A 19450-nucleotide genomic window follows, 5' to 3' on the forward strand; every position below is an offset into this window, starting at 1 on the left:
TCCTTCCTTGTCCTTGGACGATGTGCTGCCACCACCAAGTGAGTTAAACAAAGATTTAGGAAAAGGACCACTTGGATATTTTGGGGAAACAGGAACTCCTCCCAAGCCCCTTCACCCCCTTTCCTGGGGAGGCTTGAGAATAATCTAGCAAAAATAATCTAGTTAACAAAGTGAGCACAGACCAGACCCTTTAGTTTTTAGTGTCCTAAAAACCCATCCGGCTCTTAAAAGAAGAATTTTTTTAGAGGTGCTTCTTTTATTATAAAGGACAAAGTAAATCAGGATGGAAGGTAATTTTACAGGGTAATAAAAAGATTTAAAACATAGAGGATTTCCCTCCTAGGCTCAACTTCAAAGTTACAAAAACAGGAATAAACCTCCCTCTTAGATTATCTTTTGTTTTAGCTTGTGAATTTTCCCTGTGCTAATCATTGTAAGTAATCGCAAGAAAATTTCTGTAATTTTAGATATATCATTTCAATAGGAGCTGGGTTACCTGCTTGGTCGGGGTCGGTGTGTCTGTGTCTGTCGCTCTCTAACCAGAGGGAACAAACAACTCCTGCCCCTGATTTGAAAGTATCTTCTTTCCCCATTGGTCCTTCTGGTCAGGTGCCAACTAGGTTAATTGAACTGATTAACCCCTTACAGATAAGTGATTCTGTACCTCTGGCCAGGAGGGATTTGATGTTACTGCTTACATAAAGGTTGTTACCCTTCCCTTTATATTTATGACAGTGTGCATGGCTCTTTACACCATAGATATAAATACAATCTAGAAAGCAACGGATTTGCTGGCCGTAATGGCTGGGTTGTCCTTGCCCATGCTGCAAAGTGTGCACAGGCACCATTCAATGGGCCAGGGACCCCAGCCAGTCCTTGTGGTTTCAGTGGATGCACCCACTTGCAATGGTCCACAGATCAGGCTGGGTGCTGCCTTCCTGCTCCCCTGGACTGTGGAGGAGAAGGCCCAATCCTTCCTCATGTCCAGGCTGTCCCATCCCATCTCAAGGTCATGGCTAACCCAGGGCTGACAGCAACAGGAGAGGGGCAGGGCATGGAGGGGCCCATCTGAATGTGCCATCACTGTGGGCTAGTCAGTGTGTTGGCACCGTTGCCGCCTCCTCCGTGAGCTGTGCCTTTTGGGTGGTGTCTCTGATGGCTTTGAGAAAGCGCATAAACCCTGTCCCGCCAGTTCCCCTTTCTGAGAGCACTGACATGCCCTCGTGGACGCAGCCCCCGAGCTGCTGCTGCTCCACTCGGCACCTCCCAGCCGGGATGGTGATGTACTTGGTGGCGATCTGTATGTGATAGCTCCGTAGGTCCGCCAGCACCGACACGCACTTGTTGAAAGCTGCGTGCAGGCCTGCATCTCCTGTTGCCAGGACAAACTGCCGGAGGGAGGGGCCAGAAGCTAGGGTCTGAATGAAGGCCCTGTGAGCCGCTGGCATGTAATCCCTCATGCAACTGAGGTACTCTGCTGAGAACCCTGCAACAGCAAGGCAAGAGCATTAGTTTGGGAAATGCAGTGAGAGAGCTCGGCACTGGCCCCCACTAAAGAAAAGGTGCTGGGCCAAAACGGTGGTGGTTACCCAGCTCAGCCCTTCCCTGCTCCTCGCTGTGTGACAAATATCACTCCTCTGAGTGAGTGAGTTACAAAAACGAATGTAAATCATTGGCCCCCTTGGTGACTGATTCTCTCTCCCAACTCCAGTGCCCTGCTCTAAACTCTTACCCCGGGAAGTGACTGCACTATTGCTGAAGTATTGATTCCCTCTGAAAACTATCCGAGCCCATTGCTTCTCTACTGAGTGATGTGGGCCAGGCAGCTGGCAAGCGGGGAGTGTGCACACACGGTTTCTAATAACCTGTTGTTAAGCTGAGGCTAGTGGCTCCCCTGTTTGTTCTGGCTCTGGCCCACGGGAGGTTTGTTTTTTGTTCTGTTCTGTTCTGAGGGGGAAATCCCTTTCTGGGGAGACCCCGGTCTCTTGCCCACACGTGTCTGGCAGGAGTCTTCTGGACTAACCCGCTGAACAATATTCTAGTGGCTGGTTCACTAGAACCGGAAGCTCTTGGTGAAAGGCTCATGTACTAGTCCCACAATAACTGCAGCTTCCAACCGCAGCTATTTCCACTTACCCTGGGTTGTGCTGTGCTGGATTCCTAGCAGTACGTCAAAGCACTGTAATGTAGAGCTCTGTGCCGCACTGCCGCCGAAAAACTGCTTGGGGCTGTCCCACACCCCCTCGTACACCAGCCCCTCCGGCATCAGGAAATTGTCCTTCCAGCTGGTTCCAAAAACACGAAGCAAGAAGCAATTGCATGGCCTTTCCCATACTGAATGTGCTAACTGCCTGTTGGGGTTTCCGTGTGGCTTGACCCGCCATGGTGATAGACATTAGTGACTTGCAGCACAGGCAACTTCTCACCAGACAATTGTTCCTGGAAACAGTGGTTCTGCTGTAACGCAGCCCAATGCAAGATCTGTGTTCTGTTAACTCGGAATGACCTTAGCACCACCGAGGCCTAACCCACCCCCTAGTTATCCCCATCGTGAAAGCGCTGTGCTACCTGCAGGAAGGGGAACTCAGGGCTGTGATGCAGGCTTCCAGGCAGTGCCTGTTGGACTGGGCTGGGAACTTAGTTCTTTATCCAACATGTGATGGGCAAAGTTTCTCAGGTAACATCACGGTAGGGTGACCAGATAGCAAGTGTGAAAAATCTGTGGTGGGGGGGGAATAGGGTCCTATAGAAAACAAAGCCCCTACTATTGGCACATCCGGTCACCCTACATTTGGAAGGGAACGGAGCTGGTGTCAGGAAGGGGAAGTAGAAGGCTAAATACCCGCTCCTGCTGGGAGGTGAGAACTCAGTGTGCATTTATAAAATGATGGAGCAAATGTTATAGATGATATTGCTTAATGATAATGGTTGGTTGTTTTTTTTTTTTTTTTTTTTTTTTTTTTTCCATTTTAAGTGGGTACATTCTCCTTCCTTATACCTAATTGGAAATTACACACCTCCTGCTTTGGGGCAGGATCAGCCCCTAACTGAGCGGGCTGGAAGAATTTTTTCTGTACTAGGCGGGTTATACTGTAATTGATGTTTTCTTACACCATCCGGTGCCAGTCCCTGTGGGAGGCAGGGTATTGGTCTGATGCAGTCTAGTGACTCCTTTGTTCCTAATAAGAGAGAGTGACCCAGAGAAGGTACATACCCTGAGAGGTATATGCGAAGGGATCTGAAAAACACTCCTGGATTTACACACTCTGCGGAGACACGGAACATTCGTTCAGGTTAATGAGTGCATTGGAGCCATAAGCAACATGTGAAACTAACCCTTAGAGCCCTGGCTTTTCAGATACCGCCCTTTGCCAGCAATGTGAGTGTTACGTCAGATATTATTTGGCTTGGAGAGATTCCATGCCCCTTCCTGATTGATTTAAAGTATTTAATCTGTTTAATGGATACATTTCTAAAATGACACATCAGCCTACTCCTGAACCCAGCACTGCACAAACTGGGGTGATCACATTCAGGGGAGCCCCTTGCTTGCTTGGCCTCTCCGCAGGATAAAGTACAATTTGTGGTAGCCCACTGGGAACTGGCTCTGCTGCTGGCACAGAGGATTGGCGCGTTGCTCTGTGGTGCCAGGCAGGGCTCGGCCCCAGCCATGCACAGGCAGTGGTTTGCAGACATCCCTTGCCCACAAATACTTGGGCAACTTGAGTGAAGTAATGCTATTGGCAGTTAGTGGTACTTGCAGTTCGCTTCATTTAGTGAGCCAAAGTGGTTTGCACAACAGTTCCCAGACCCGGCATCGTACTATGGCTTTAGCACCAGAGATGGTAACTCATGATGTGGATTCAGTTCTGAACGTCAGTCTCCTGCTCATTTCAGTGCGTAACAGTGCTGCTGTCTGTTATTTGTCTCTGCGATCCCTCTCACGGGCATGCTGACTGGCATACATGCTAAAACGTGTATTTGGTGAGACAAGCTTAGAATAAAGCGCATCTCATTTCAGCAGAGCACTGACCGTGGGATGTCTTTAGGGACAGAAAATTAGTTCTTTGGCTGAAATACACTTCTGCGGATGCCCAGTTTTGGACAGTGAGGAAGCTCCTGCATCCTTCCCACATCAGCATTCAACTCAACACATCCCTGGGAACCATTACACACTCATTCTAATTGCCTATCTGACCACAAAGGAGACTCTGCAACAGACTCAGGGAGCTAACTACAAGCTGTTGGGGGGAGGGAGCGTGTCTCTCTACCTGGAAGTAATAAAATAGGGATTGATTGTTGCATGAATGTAAATTTTGTTGTGGGATTTTTGGTCAGAATTCGCAAGCGCAGCTATCAAGTCTAAGCACTTACCGTGAATCAGTTTGAAAGCTTCACGCATCTTGCATATAGACAAGGCCACATCCTGCAGTGCTGTTTCCAAGGAGCAAAGGCCATGGTGCAATATGGCATTGACAATAATGGGGATTGCCTTAGAGGGAACAGAGGGAAAAACACTCTTGGTATCCAGGACACAAGGGTCAGACTTTCTGAGGAAAGAGACTGCAGAGTCTCCCAGGTCACTACCAGTTGTGATACTGTCGGGTTCTCCAGCAGGAGCCATCTCGGGGATTGGTAGGGAATGAAACTGGGCTTCATCCCTGGTGCCTCCTTAGCAGGGATTCACTTACAGTGGGGTCATAAAGATGCCACCCTCTTAAAGGGATGGTGTCCAAACCCCTTCTCCACAGCTCTGCAGCTAGAACCTGCAGAGAGATGCTGAGGTGACTCCAGTAGTCGGCAACAGCAGGGAAGGGTGGAAAAGAACAGAGCTAACAGCAGACTGAGGCTTAGGACCCATTTGCTCTTGTTTATGATGCGGGTCTCCCATCTGCGGGCAAATAAGGAAAAAAAACTATCTCGGCCTCTGCTGGGTGAAGAATGCAAAGTGATTGATTTCTACAGCACAGGGGTTTACGTGGATGGTGGAAAAACCTGCACTTGTACTTGGTCACCATGTCCTAGGTGCGTTTGATCACTTTAAACTGCCGTAGAATCTACTGGGCAGAAAGCTAGGTTCCTGTGAGGTAAACTTAATGGAGTTTGTAAGCAGCACTTAGTCCAGCTGCGAGCGAGCCCCCTTGCTATTTCATTAGGACTCGGTACCTTGATTCCAGCTGCAGCTGCTGCTTCAACAAGAAGAGAGACTAGGAAGAAACCTTTGTTGCTGTCCCCTCCAGGGAATGAAAACAGGATGTCGAGATTCCTAAGGGAAGAAAGATGCATTCCTCAGGGCTAGGTCAGTAAAATGACCTCAAAGAAATAGCAATTTGTAGCTGATGCTGAGAAACTGTATCCAAGGAGAACTGTGCAGTGTAAAAATATCATTAACCAGAAGCTAGTGTGGAATCCAAAGGAAAACATGCAGTGGCTTTTGTGTGCAGCTAGACTGCCAGCTCTTCAGATGAAACTGCATGTAGAAAAGCAAAACCTTTTGAAAACCTGAATTAGGTCCCAGAACACGCATTCAGGCTGACGTATAGAAACGACTGTGAAATCAGTTGTGTAAGGTGCTGCGTGCACATGTTTGCATGTGCTCTCTAAACTATCCTGCAGAATTGAATGGTTTGTTCCTTTCCCATATCTGTGTATACTATGCTGGTATTCTTTCATACAAGTCACTCCAGGAGCATAAACTAATCAATCCCTGCCTCCCTCTCTCCCCACCAAAAGTAGTTTTATCCCAGTTTTATGATGGAGAAGCTGTAACACAGCGGTGAAGAAGACCACCCCCACCCCCCCCGTTTGGGGTCGGTGGTGCACTTGTTAGTCTGTGCAGGTTGAGTTGGGGATGCTGCTGTAGCCGTAAGACCAAGCCATCTTTCCTTTCCTTGCTCTCCCCCATGCCTGTCAGTATGTGCCTGCACCTCCAGCTGGAGGCGTGATTCCAGCGCATGGAGACATACCTGCCCTAGCTTGATGGGCATTAGCACGCTAAGAACTGAATGTAGCCATGGTGGTCGGGGGGGGGGGGGGGCTGCACCTGAGTATGCACCTGCCCAAGATGCTAGGCATGTACTCGGGGTGGCTAGCCTCGCCCACCCGCTGCGGCTACACGCTACTTTAAGCATGCTGGGCATGTCTCCTTGGGAATTGCACCCCTGGGGTCACTCTGGCACAGCGCTCTACAGTCCTGTCATTCGCCAAGACAAACCAGATCTACTTACTCTGTGTTCAGGGGTCTCCAGGCACAGCCGGGACGGAGCCGCAATTGAGGAAGAAAAAAGAAAGCCGTGAGGAGGAAAGATTTTAAGGCTGTTTTTAAGTGAGGACAACCCAGCGCTGTTGAGTGGCCATGACATGGGTTTCCAGGGAACCCTAACTGGGGCTGCATAGACCGTGGGGTGTCCAGCACCCAGTCACGGATGGGGGGCTCAGGGTGGGAATTTACCTTCTATCTGGGTTCAGCTCTTTGAAGAGAACAGCCCCTAGTGTCTCACCCTGCCACTGCCAGAGCTGTGTGACCCCAAGTCTCGAAGCAGTCGGTAGCTGAAATGTCCTATGAGGAGGCTTGTACCAGACAGGAGGATGCCTGGATCAGTTAATGGGGCCCCAGCAGGTGAAAGCGTCTGGATAGCACCTGTATGATTGCACTGACTGGGTTCACTGTAATATGTTTATATGCATTCAGGTGACCTGATCTGGGCATGACCTACAGGTGAGAGCTGCATGCCTACACCTCCAACAGGCGCAGGGTGGTGGTGTCGTTACTGTATACAAAGCGCTGTGGCGTCTGACAGAGGTGGTCCCGGAGCTCTACATACCCACAGGGGTCTCTCTTCTTCCAGTTTGCCAAAACGCAGTCTGCATAGACAAGGATGGGCGGCAGGTCGAGAAGCTCCGAGATCGTGCAGTAAGGCACCGCGAGCGCTCTGGGAAGGATCTAGGTTAGACAAGAGTGTTACAGGAACAGCAGATGGCTACTGTGCTGGGTAACGAAACAGGAGAACTGGGGAGATTCACCCTGTTGGGATGGAAACTCTGCTTCTAACAAAGGCAGTTTTGCAGATCAGTGCCGAGCGGGGCACTGTGACCCCAGGGCACTGTCAGTTCCTGCCTTTCATCCACCGCTTTACGTTGACACACCAGTTCAAGAGGGTGGCACTCAGGCTCAGAGATCATGCTTTTTGCCGCAGTTTGTGTCTTCGGGGACAGAGGGTGGGTGGGCTTCTTGGTGCTTGCTCTCCATGCAGCACAGGGGAAGAGCACGGTCATGTTACTGAGCACTGCATGCTGTACAGGTAGGTAGGCTAGTAACGTTCCCCAGTACTTGCTCCTCAGTCTTTGACCTGCCCTAGTGAAATGGGAGCCAAGCCAGACACTGAGTGTTGGCATCGTTGATGTAGGACATCAGAGGGTAACAAAGGTGCTGACCTTCACTGTCTGTCTGCCGCCTCCTTGCCATACGTATCCCATTGTGATGAAGCCGAGAGCCAGGCGAGCCAGGCGCAGCTGCCTGTGTCCTCGCAGGTACTGTGTGCTGAGCAGTGGCATCTGCGAGGGGAAAGAGACATTAGCACAGCCCCGGGGAAGAGTTAGTTATCGTCTGATAACCTGCTGCGTGCAGCACTGGTTAGCTAACCTTTGCTACTTCCCGGCGGAGCTGATGTCCCTCTATCAGGTGGGGCAGGTTGGCTGCGACATTCATCCAGGGAGCGTAATAATCTGGCAGTTCCGTCTGTATGAAAGAAATCTAAATGAGGGCGGTCCTTTTAACGACGGAATGTTTTCCCTGCTGCGACCCAGCTTCCTTCTGGGTCTGAACCGAGCAGAATCCCGCCTGCCCGCTCACCGGCCTTCCCATATTAGCACAGAACTCCCACTGACTCTCCCCCGCAACTCCAGCGGGAGACTTACGAGTTCAGCTGCAGGCCGTTGAAGGCCAGGTTTTCAAAAGAGCTCGGCGTCCTGGATACGCGTTGGGCGCAGGGCACTGCTGTAAATCTGGCCCCAGTTGTGTGGGCTGAGCACTTGGCTGTGGCCAGGAAATTCCAGCCCTTCAGAGATCAGAACGTTCCTCTCGGGACGTCCTAACCAAGAGAACCTGAATCTAGGGGAGAGCTGGAAATAGCGATCGCTTCCCTCTTGGTCCCACCCCATTCCCAATTCTCCCTGCCCAGCACCTCAGTGGGAGCTGCGGTCTGAACAGACTTGGTCACAAAATCTGGGAGTGCCGCTCGTTCTCTTGCCAAGGGAAGAACAACAGGAAAGACCTCATGAGGCCTAGGGCCTGAATATTGGATGGGCTGCTAGTTCTTCCTGCTTCTGTCTTTGCTACAGCAAAACTCAGCTATGTTAAAGACTGAGGGTATGTCTATGCTGCAATTAGTCCTAGCCCAAGACAGCTGGCAAGGGCCAGCCACACGTGTCTAAGGGGTTGCTGAATTGCAGTAGAGATGTTTGGGCTTAGCCAAGGTCTGGTATCCTCCCACTTTGCAGAATCCTAGAGCCAGGGCTCTAGCCTGAGCCTAACCATCTACACTGCATTAAACAGCCTCTTAGGCTAAGCCTGAGTCAGCGGGCCTGGGCCAGCCGTGGGTTTTTAATTGCAGTGTAGGTGCACTCTTTGTGTCTGGCCACTAATCCTAGCTCCAGCATATCACCTTGGAGTCCAGCGAGCCTGCAGTGGGCATAGCAGGGAATAATAGCATGCCTTGAAATACAGTTAGTTATTCATCATTAGCTGCAAGGGGGAAGAGGCTGCAGAGGCAGAATATTCTGTCATTCAAAGTAAAACACACACAGTTGTGAAGAAATTGTTCTTTGTTTTGTTTTTACAAATCAAAATTCCATTTAACCGAGTGGCAGACAACACATTCGCTTGTCCAACCGTGCTCCCTGGGCATGGGCAATGTGGTTTGGCCAGTGTAATGAGAACAGACAGAATAAGCAATCAGGCTTGACAGATGCATCTAATTTGGGATCACTCAGACACTACGTAAGCATCATGCGAGACAGAAACGTTTTGGTTTTATTCACTTACTGATGGGGAAACTCCCATTTTAAAACCACCATGGCCTGATGGTGCTTTTAGCATGCTGTACACGTAGATCTGAGGCTTAAATGCGCTTCTTCCTATTTATTGGTCTCTCACTGTATGTTTGTGGAGCCCAAAATGTGGCCTGATGTCATACTACAGCAAGGCACTATTTCTCCTGAATTTTTGCACTATTCATGCTCAAATATATCATTTTAGGAGAAATAGTTTGGTGACTTTTTCCCCCCCCTCACTGACGTGATGAAAACCCTTTTTACAGTGGTTTGAAAATGATACAGGCACAAATAAAAAGGAAGTGCAGAGATGGTATTGCGTCGGAAAATAAAACCGGTTGATTATATTTCTCGTATAGCCCAGGATGAAATGATACTTAAGTGTCAGTAGTAGATGGAAAGCTCATGAGCAAGCGACATGAAAGTTTCTGCTCTGCTTGCTGGACATTTTGATCTTGTAGAAACTTCACTGTATAATCGCAGTAAGTATCTAGGGATGCTCTGAGGTACAACGTGTATTTACTATGGGTATTTTAAGTCAAAAATTTCAGTCCATGTAAGTCATTTCTATTGAGAAAAATTAAGTATTAAATAATCCCTTCTGTCATGTCAATGTACACAAATTTGTTTTTAAATTCCCGTATCTAGATTGTATGTAATCTCCCCTTGTCCGTTGCTAGATTCCAAGGCCAGATCTAATTTTGTGCAAGATGTTGGGCCTCCTTCTGATTTTATGCTGTAACTACTTTCTCTGGAGTGAAATCAGAATCTGGCCTGTTATGACCATGTGAACATATTTGTAGAGTATCACGTCAGTCTGCTTTACTTTGGGGCTGGAAAACCAGCCTTGCAATGAGGCTTAAGGAGCTCAAGTCATCTCTCACTTTTAGTTTATCAAAGAGAAGGTAATCAATTATCTATACACAGTGATCGCCAGTGTGGTGATAGGGGCTTTTCAACCTCTCTGACAAAGGCATAAAAAGATTTAGTGGCAGGAAGTAGAAGTTATTTAAAATAAAATGATCAACTTCCAGTGCTGGTGATTCTACCCCGTCCCCTGCTAAGAGCTTTCATTATTTAATCATCCTCACAGCCAGGAAATTACATCTTACTTCAAGGTTGAATTTATCTATCTTTTTAAAAGATCGGCCATAGAATTTCTCCCATCAGCTGGAATAATGCATCTGTATGCAGGGGGTCAGGCTGGTCCATTCTGACCTTGGAATCTGTGAATGAACTGGGGGATTCATACATCTCCTTTCCTCATTGGCCATGGGGAGAACAGGATTACCTGCATTGCTATCAATGGGTTCATAACACTTAGAGCTTTGCATTGAGATTTGATTATAATCACTGGCTTATGTTTCAGGGGTCAGGCGGGAACACCCACCCACCCCAGTTGGCCAGATGGATGCTTCACAGAAAGGAGGGTGAAAAACAGCACATGAGATTAGCTGGAGAAGGGGGATGGGTGGTCTGAAGTGGTACAGAGAATTCTTTCCAGATAGGGGCTGATGGGTCGTGCTCAGATGCTCAGGGTCTAACCACCGATTCTCTTTTCTCCCCCCCCACCCCTTGCGATTTGGGGCTCAGGAAGGAATTTTTTCCCAGGTCAGATGGCAGAGAGTTTTGTGCTTTCCAAGGTCTCTGATCCTGTGTGGCTGTGCAGATCACTTCCTCCAATTATCTGGGCATATCTAATCAATTCCATGCCATTGCCGGCCCTCAGACACTGGTGGTACCTTGGTCTCTCCCTGGGGTCCACAGTTTAGGCTCCTGAGGACTGAAATGCTGTGGTCGGACTAAAGTTTTTGGGTAAATATAGGGTTATCTGGCTAAAAAATAATGGCCTATACAGAATGGATGTACAGAAGGTCAGGTGAGATGATCTAATAGTTTACAGAACGTAAGGCCAGAAGGGACCAAGAAGCATGAAATGGTTGGGCACTTAGGTCCCATTGAAGTCAAAGGTGCATTTTGAAAATTATACGTTCAGGGTAGCAAGCGCCTAAATCATTTGAGAGTTTCATAGAATATTTAATTCATCCACTGAGTCTCTTAAACCAACCGCAAGTGTGTAGCTTATGGCAAATTACACCCATATGACAGGATGGGCTTCCAGCTACTGGTTTAAGGTATAATCTGAAAGTCAGGTGTGGTTTGAGAATTTTTTTTTAAGTTCTCAACCGTTTTTTGGATAATCTTTAAAACAGATGGTGAATCCCAGTAATGATGGAACCTGGGGCCATTCTAAAGAAAAAGAGCTCTCAGCCACACTTGAGGCTGTTTCCATCACTTCACACTGACTCTCAGACGTTTTCGGCTTCAGGGTGATGTTTGGGGTTACTGCACGTGCTAGTTGTGGTGTTACGTGGGTGATGAATGAGGGGGGTGTGCTGCGGTGAGGGGCTCTGTGCATTTGGGATATTTGTCACATGGATTTGGCAGCTGGACCAAGAAATCCACCATCAATGCAGTCTCTCTCGTACAAATAAGGAAACTGCTTTGTGCAAAGTAGTTGAAGAGTAAGGGCGGTAATGTGTTATTTCTGTTATCACAATAGTCTAGGACTCTTGGAGTGACATGTATACAGTTTGTAGCTATGGTCAGGCATGAGTCTAATTTCTGAGAACTTAAAAATTGGCCAGTAGCAGACAGCAAAATCCATTGCTTATTCAACCTGGAGATATTCTGAGCAAAAAGAGCTCTCAGCCACGTTGGAGCTGTTTCCAGTGCTTCACACTGTGACTCTACATACAAACTCTCAGGCAAGTCACTCTGAAGCCTTAAATGTCTATTACAAAAATTGTTTGTTATACATACAAATTACTAAAATATACATATGCTAAGGAATGGTGTGTGTGTGTGTGTGTGTGTGTGTGTGTGTGTAAAACATATAGCATTAAATAACTAAGTAATATTGTATTACACATACACTAATGAGCACTTGGCATATAAAATTGCAATAATTGCTAATTAGTAAGCAGCAGTGTTCTATTTTTGCTATATATAATAGAGCAGATATTATTTTATATTGCAATATAAATAATATCTGCTCTATTTGCTCTAATTTTATGTATATTGGTTTAGCAGACCAGGCAAATGTGCTGCGTAAAATTTTAACTTGCTACTGTAATACTAAAACTCTTACCAGTGGGTCTGGGAGAACAAAGCCGTATTCTTCTGAAACGTGAAACTCCTCCAGGTTCTGCAGACTCTCACTTTTGTCTTCATGTTCCATGCCTGTGATGTAGCTTCTTAGTTTCCCTGCCCATCAGTCCCTGAGCAATGAGAAATTATCACTACATCAGGAGTAGAAATTGCCGTGTCTTTTTTCATTTACTTACCTACTCTTTGGAGTTTAAATAAGTTGTAATGTATGGGGACTTTTTTGTTCCCCAGTCAAAATCACCTGATGGCTTATTTTTCTATTTTCTGTTGTGTATCAGCAAACTGAAAATAGCATCACTTCTTCCTCTTAATGCTTCTCTTTATTCATGAGGTTTGGGAAGTTACAGAGCTGAATCGATCCCTTATCAAATGTAGTGTGTAATAATCTATTGATGCAAATTGTCCTGGTCACACGGCAATTGTTCTTTAGGGCAGGGCCGGGCCAGTGCAAGGATGTTTCGCGCCCTAGGCAAAACTTCCACCTTGCACCCTCCCTCCTCCCCGAGTCCTGCGGCAGCTCCCTGCGCCGCCCCCCCCCCCGCAGCAGCTCCTCACCCCCCCTCTGCCCTGAGGCACCCCCCTATGGCAGCTCCCCACCTCAGCTCATCTCTGCTCTGCCCCCTCCCCAAGTCCTGCGGCAGCTCCCCACCCCCTCCTCCACTCTGAGGCACACCCCTCCCCCCCGTGGCAGCTCCCCCTCCTGCCCGGGGAGCTGTGCGGCAGCTCCCCACTTCAGCTCACCTCTGCTCCGCCCCCTCCCCAAGCCCCGCGGCAGTTCTCCCTCCCCCGAGGCTCCCCCCCGGCCCGGGGAGCCGTGCAGCAGCTCCCCACCCCAGCTCACCTCTGCTCCGCCTCCTCCCTGAGCACGCTGTCGCTGCTCCACTTCTCCCACCTCTCAGGCTTGTGGCGCCAATCAGCTGTTTGGTGCCGCAAGCCTGGGAGGGAGAGAAGCAGAGTGGGGCGGCGTGCTCAGGGGAGGAGGCGGAGCAGATGAGCTGGGGCGGGGAGTTCCCCTGCATGCCGCCCCCTGCCCTTACTTGCTGCAGGCAGCCCTCCCCGCGGCCCCCCCCCCCCCCCCAGCTCCCTGCACATAAATGACTATGACCAGGGCGGCCGAAGAAAATGCCACCCTCCCAAATGCTAGTGCCCTAGGTGACTGCCTAGGTTGCCTAATAGGTTGCACCGGCCCTGGGTCAGGGTTAAAGTCAGTTTTTGTTTTTCTCTCCAGGGGGCTATAAATTACGGAACAACTTGATGGCACCCAGACACAATTTCCCAACAATGGTTGTGTCTTGGTGCCTTTCATCCTGAAGGATCACACAGTGTTGGGGACTTCACAGAGAGTCTGTGAAGTCCCCATCTCTGAAGAGCAGTCATTTCTGAGCTGGGATATGGCAACTATTAAATAGGATGCAGCAATATTAAAAAAAGATTGGGCAGGAAGTGTAAGTGTGTGTGTGGAGTGGGGGGAATTAGGAAGGCATAATTCCTGCACAAATTCCTTTTGGACAATGTGGGTTCAATTTGGCTGGCAACTGTCAGGCACAGCAAGTTTTGTTCAAGGACGGTTGAAAATGTTTGCTGTACCAGGACATGCCTTGTAAGAGAAGCCATGTTAATGGGCAAGTGATCTGGCCCCTGGTTTTACCTCCAGCACCCTGGGACTTCAGCAGAGTTACTTCCAAGTAACGGAGCACCTTCCAGGTGATGCTCCTCTCGGCATTTAAATATGAATTCTGACCCAGACCAAATCTGTCTCGATTAGCAGATCTCTCCAAGCTATTTTTCACTTCTGCCTATGTGAACAGGTCATTTTATGCAGGCTTTGAAAAGCAGTTCTGTTGCAGACTTCCAAGGGTACAAAAAATCAACACCCCTAAGAGGTAGTGTAGAGTAACCCAGAGAGACCTATGCTGATCTGACCCCTGCAGTAGGCAGCATTAGCTCAACGGAAGATTTTTCTTCGTGGACTTAATCCACCTCCCCAAGAGGAGGTTGCTAACTGCAGCAACCGGAGAATCGCTCACTACAGCGATACTCACAATGCTACAGCCGCACAGTGCTTCCAAGTGTGGATGTTGTCTTTGGGCAAATCTTATCTGATTGAGAACCCCTGCTTTACAGGAAGCGCTTGACAATTTCTGTGTCTCAAACTGGGGGTCGGGACCCCTCAGGGGGTCGTGAGGTTATTACATGGGGGGCCGTGAGCTGTAAACCTTCACTCCAAATCCCACTTTGCCTCCAGCATTTATAATGGTGTTAAACTTTTGACCCCTTTCACATAGCAAGCCTCTGAGTGCGACCTCCCCTCCTCCCCCCGCTTATAAATTAAAAATACTTTCTTTACAGCAGTGACTCTCATATATATATAAAAGACTGCATTTTGGAAGTGTAATTCACTACAGTGCTCGTTTTGGCCACAGGGTGGCAGTACTGCGTGCCAAATGAACAGAGGATTTCAGCGAGGGGGGAATGTCACATTGCGTTGCATTCCAGAGGGAACCAATTCCAGCCATTCCCTGCAGGGAAACCACTCTCTCCATTTGATTTCTATAGCCAGGGAAGTTGTGTGGAAATGCCTCCTAAGGTAGGGTTACCATATTTTGTGCCTCCAAATGGAGGACACTCCACGGGGCCCCGCCCCCGCCCCAACTCCGCCCCCTCCCCAAAGTCTCCGCCCCCTCCCCTGCTTCCCGCGAACATTTAATTCGCGGGAAGCCTGAAGCAGGTAAGGGGGGGTCTGGGGGGAGGAGGCGCGGCCCAGGCTGGTCCCCCGGCGGCTCCAGCCTGGGTCGGCTCGGGCCCTGGGGTGCCAGCCCCGGCCGACCACCCCTGGCCCGCCCAGCACTGCCGGCCCCCGGCGGCCCGGCCCCGCGACCCCGGACCGGCTCCGCGGCCCAGCGCACCCCCTGGCGGCCCGGCCCAGCGCACCCCCGGCCCGGCCCCGCGGCCCAGCGCACCCCCCGGCGGCCCGGCCCCCGGCCCGGCACCGCGCCCCCGGCTCCCCGCCCGGTCCCGCACCCAGCCCGGCCTGGCACTGTGACCCCGGCCTGGCACTGCGCCCCTGGACCCCGGCCCGGCACCGCGTGCCCAGCCCGGCCCTGGCCAAAGAGGCCCCGGCCGAGCCCGCCCTCCCTCCCTCCCGATTTTCCCGGACATGCCCGGCTTTTGGGGATTTCCCCCCGGACGGGGATTTGAGCCCCCAAAAGCCGGACATGTCCGGGAAAATCCGGACGTATGGTAACCCTATTCTAAGGGTTAAAGCTGAAAGCACTTATCCTGACTGCAAGTCTCGCTCCCACCAGTCCCGCGGTGTGGGCCGTACTCCAACTGCAGACAGAGCGCTTGTTTATCTCCAGGCTTGTCTACACTTGCAGCAGCACAGCTGTGCCGCTGTAGCACTTGGTGGAGATGCAACCTACAGCCATGGGAGAGCTTCTCCCGCCGGCACAAGTACTTCACCTCCTGTCGACATAGCTACCGCCTCTCGGGGAGAAGTCCTCGCATCAACAAATCCCGACCAACCTCCCGGTACAGACAGCGCTAACGTCATTGCTCAGTGTGTCGGTTTTCCACACCCCGAGCAACATAGTTACACCGACATACATTCGTAGGGTGTAGGCCAGGGCTCGGTCTGCTGTCATGGCCTGTTGGTTCAAATACAGGTCTGGGAACCAGGAACTCCAATGCTCCATTCCCATCTCTCTCTCACTGAGGCTTACAAGTCTTAGAAACACGACCTTATGTGTATGGGCATTTTCTAGATCTGCAGAATTGTGACCTCTGTGCACAAAGGGTTACCGTAAAATCATATAATTGTAGGCCTATTTTGACACAGGAAGTCATCAGCCAGGGAGGCTTTTTTTTTTTTTTTTTTTTCCTAGTGGGGAATTGGTTTTTGGCCCCGCACTGCAGATATCAGTGATGTTAGTTTATTTTTGTGATGTACAAATATTTTATGTACCACTTCCCCAATTTAAGTGTGTCCATGGCCTTGAATAAAGAAAATCTCAGAGCAAGTCATTGACATGTGTACATCAATTTGAATGACCTCGATCACTTTTAATATGGCCTAAGTGTTTGCTTCCCAAGATCAAGTCCCCCATTCTGTCAGTATGGCCTACATTCTTAGGCATGGTAAGCTGAGCTCAAGCAGTGACTGAAAAAATGTGCGAGTTGTGGTGGATAATCAGCTGAACATAAAGAAAACACTGTATGAAATGTTATTGCTGCTGCTGTTAAGCTGTTAAGTGTAGACAAGCCAAAGTCCAGTTCCAACAGCTCTAATACCATGTGAAAGAGAAGTTAGTTGTGTTGGGCTAAAAACAAACAGTTGTTACTTTGTTGGGGCAAAAGACGGTCAAGGATGAGCGTTAAAAACTTACTTATTTTTATAAATTTCAAGGAAAACCAACTAAAAACTACCTGGACTAAGGAAACTAAGGATTGTTAGAGAAGATCAGACTCTCAAGCATTTCAAAAGAAAGTTAAGAAGGGAAAACCGAGGGTAAGCAATAAGAAACTGGGGTTCAGTAAATAAACACGCCATCAGCCTGAGGTCTCAGTGGTATACAGTTTGTTACTCAAACTTTAATATTGGACAAACACCAGCGATTGGGTTAATAACACCTTTGTACGGTGTTGTAACTTAGATGGAATATATGGGCCCAATGGGCTCTTCAAACAAATATTTATCAATCTAGCAATGGCTGGAAGTTGAATTGAGACAAATGCAGCCTGGAAATAAGGTGTAAATTTGTAACAGTGAGGGTAATTCACCAGTGGAACAATATCCAGTGTCGTGAAGGATTTTCCATCACTGGCAAGTTTTAAAAAGTCCAATCTTAAATCTCAAAAAATCGATCTACAGCCTAATTCCTTTTGCTCTAGAATGTCCCCAGAACATGTTGTACAGGAGGTCAGACTAGATGATCACAACGGTCCCTTCTGGCCTTGAAATCTATGAATTAGGCATATACATGTGAGTCTGCCCTCCCCCCTCAATCTCTCAAAGCGTCTCCTGCTCCTACAGTTACTGCATGAATGAGCATGCGCTGCTGGACAATAGTACCTGAGCTACAGGTTAAAAGCAGACCCCTCTGATTACGTAGGTCCCTGCCTGGCTTGCTGTGAAGAATTCAGCAGATAACCAAGTAGCAGAAAGTTCCAGGGACAAAGCCACAGCTCCATGGCACTTTGCCCCAGGTACCGAGAATGTAACATACCTGTTTGGGGGGGGGGCAGAGAAGAGCTGCAGTTTCCATACCTTTGTTGTTCATTACAGTGACCCAGATTTTACCAAGTTCTCTCCCAACGTGTTCTTTTTCTCTTCAGTAAGGTGAAGGTGAGCAGTAGGGTTATCGCTTTGTTCTTTGGTAGCCCCTTTATCATTAAAGTGAGCCATATGTGCAGATGAAGCCATGTATATTGTGTCGAATGTCTCCTCCTGAGTTATTCAGCCTTATCAGACCAGCTTCTTCTAGCATGGGGGGTGCCTGCACTTCTTTGACATCAGCAAAGGGATTTGTCATTGATTGTTAAACTTTAACTTGTTGTCCCCACCGAACAGGTCTTTCCAGGTGGGAGTCTGCATGCCCCGCCTATGTACGGGAACTAAATCCAAGAAGTATTTGCTGTGCTATCTTTTGCATTTGTAGAGGTTAATGGCTTTTCCTTTTAGGAACTGCTTCTTGTTAAAGCAGCCCCAGTATGTTTCATATAAAAACATCCAGCACATGATATTCCTTATAAGAACTGGCTTTGCGGTTGCAGGGGGATGTGGGGACTTGCGTTATTTCAGTCCTTCGCCACTCGTGAATAATCCCTGCCCATCTCTCTTTAGGTCTGATTCAACGATTGTTTTCCCCCTCTCCTCAAAGGTCAGCTGATATCTTTTAACTTTTGCCCACTTCTCTACACGTGCAGGTTCTGCTAGCAGCAATGCTGTGGTGCTAAAACAAAGCAATTCCCTCTTTGCATTTTTCTGTCTGATTCATAATAAAAATAAAGACCCCCTTTGAGTAACTTCCCTACCTTATCGTAACTGGAGTTCTTGAGATGTATGGCCCCTCTCAGTACGTGACGAGCTGCCCTCCTTCTCTTCTGCTTCAGATCTTGGCAAGAGAGTTGATAGTTGATCCACCCCACCCCTTTTAAGCCCTGTCTCTCAGTGCAGAGCAATGAGGAGGCACGGTCTGGACAGGGTGCAAACATGGACCAATGGACACTGCTTGCAAGAGTTCTTGTCTCGGGCGCGTGGAGCGCATGCATACCCACGCTGGAATACGCAGAGTGACCAGCACTCGAAGAAGGGGAACTTTACACAAGGAAAGAACTGGAGTTGTTTCAGTGCTGGTCCCATTATATATTCCAGTGTAGGTGACCAATAGTACTCCCTTCCTCTTCCTCAGTAAGGATGCAGATGGGATTGCTGCTTGTAGAACCACTGCTCCAAAGGATGCCTCAGCAGAGAAGTCTCGGACCCACGGCGTAACGTCTTGTGAACGTGTGGATGGAACTCCGCGTTTGCTTGGTATTTGCAAGGCAGCGACCTCTGAAAGTGATGCCACTGAGGCAGTTAGTCTACAAGGGTACAGAGCCCTTGCCCCGTGTGGAGGAGGAAGCTGGGCCAAGCTGAAACGGAGGCTTTCTTCTCTATGCATCTGAAATGTGTTGTACGGTCGTTACTAAAAATGCTGTGGGTTTAGGAGGCACCCAGATACCTCCCCTTGTCATTGTCTCTGGAGACTAGTAACCAGCGCCCAGGTGGGTGCTGAACAGAAATTAGCAGCCATTCTCCAGCAAGGGAGCGACAATTCAATGACTCACTTGCGTCTGGCCCTACCAGGGGAATTGCTCAATGTTGCCTGGGGACTCGGCAATGGCCCCAAGACATGCCTGGACTTCAGTTTTATACCCTCGGTCCATGTGCTGGGCGAACACAACATAGTGGCCACGTGCTGGGCCTTTCTCCTGTCCCCCTCCGCTGCAAGCGACACAGACGCTCGGAGTAGTCAGTCGTTCGGCCCAGTTTAAGGGACAAATCTGCGTATTAAGGACTGCAATATCCAGGGAGGTGAGAAAAAGTGACTTGGTGACAGATTAACCCTAATAGTTAAAGTGAGACAGTTTAATGCCCAATCTCTCTAGATTTTGCCTCTTTTGCCTGCCTAGATGTTCTTTTATAGACTACAGTCTAAAGAGTTTGGACCGCATGCTTACCACACAC

General features: G+C 49.0%; 1 protein-coding gene across 3 annotated transcripts; it reads right to left on the reverse strand.

Moving 5' to 3' along the window:
- Nucleotides 1–238: 238 nt before the first annotated feature.
- Nucleotides 239–18326, reverse strand: LOC128832287 (indoleamine 2,3-dioxygenase 1-like). 3 transcript variants are annotated; one of them, XM_054019543.1, is made up of 11 exons: nucleotides 18256–18326; nucleotides 12203–12332; nucleotides 7643–7738; nucleotides 7435–7554; nucleotides 6825–6943; nucleotides 6228–6242; nucleotides 5167–5266; nucleotides 4375–4492; nucleotides 3215–3266; nucleotides 2137–2285; nucleotides 239–1486 (listed from the first exon to the last, which is right to left on the reverse strand). In XM_054019543.1, the coding sequence occupies exons 2-11, from the start codon at nucleotides 12290–12292 to the stop codon at nucleotides 1095–1097; spliced, it is 1251 nt and encodes a 416-aa protein (XP_053875518.1). In that variant the 5' UTR covers nucleotides 12293–12332; nucleotides 18256–18326; the 3' UTR covers nucleotides 239–1094. The 3 variants fall into 3 exon arrangements, with proteins under 3 accessions (XP_053875518.1, XP_053875517.1, XP_053875519.1); XM_054019542.1 differs by lacking the exon at nucleotides 18256–18326 and adding an exon at nucleotides 17489–17692; XM_054019544.1 differs by lacking the exons at nucleotides 6228–6242; nucleotides 18256–18326 and adding an exon at nucleotides 17489–17692.
- Nucleotides 18327–19450: the final 1124 nt, after the last annotated feature.

This window comes from Malaclemys terrapin, chromosome 2, assembly GCF_027887155.1.
Source record: "Malaclemys terrapin pileata isolate rMalTer1 chromosome 2, rMalTer1.hap1, whole genome shotgun sequence".
Taxonomy (NCBI): Eukaryota; Metazoa; Chordata; order Testudines; family Emydidae; genus Malaclemys; species Malaclemys terrapin.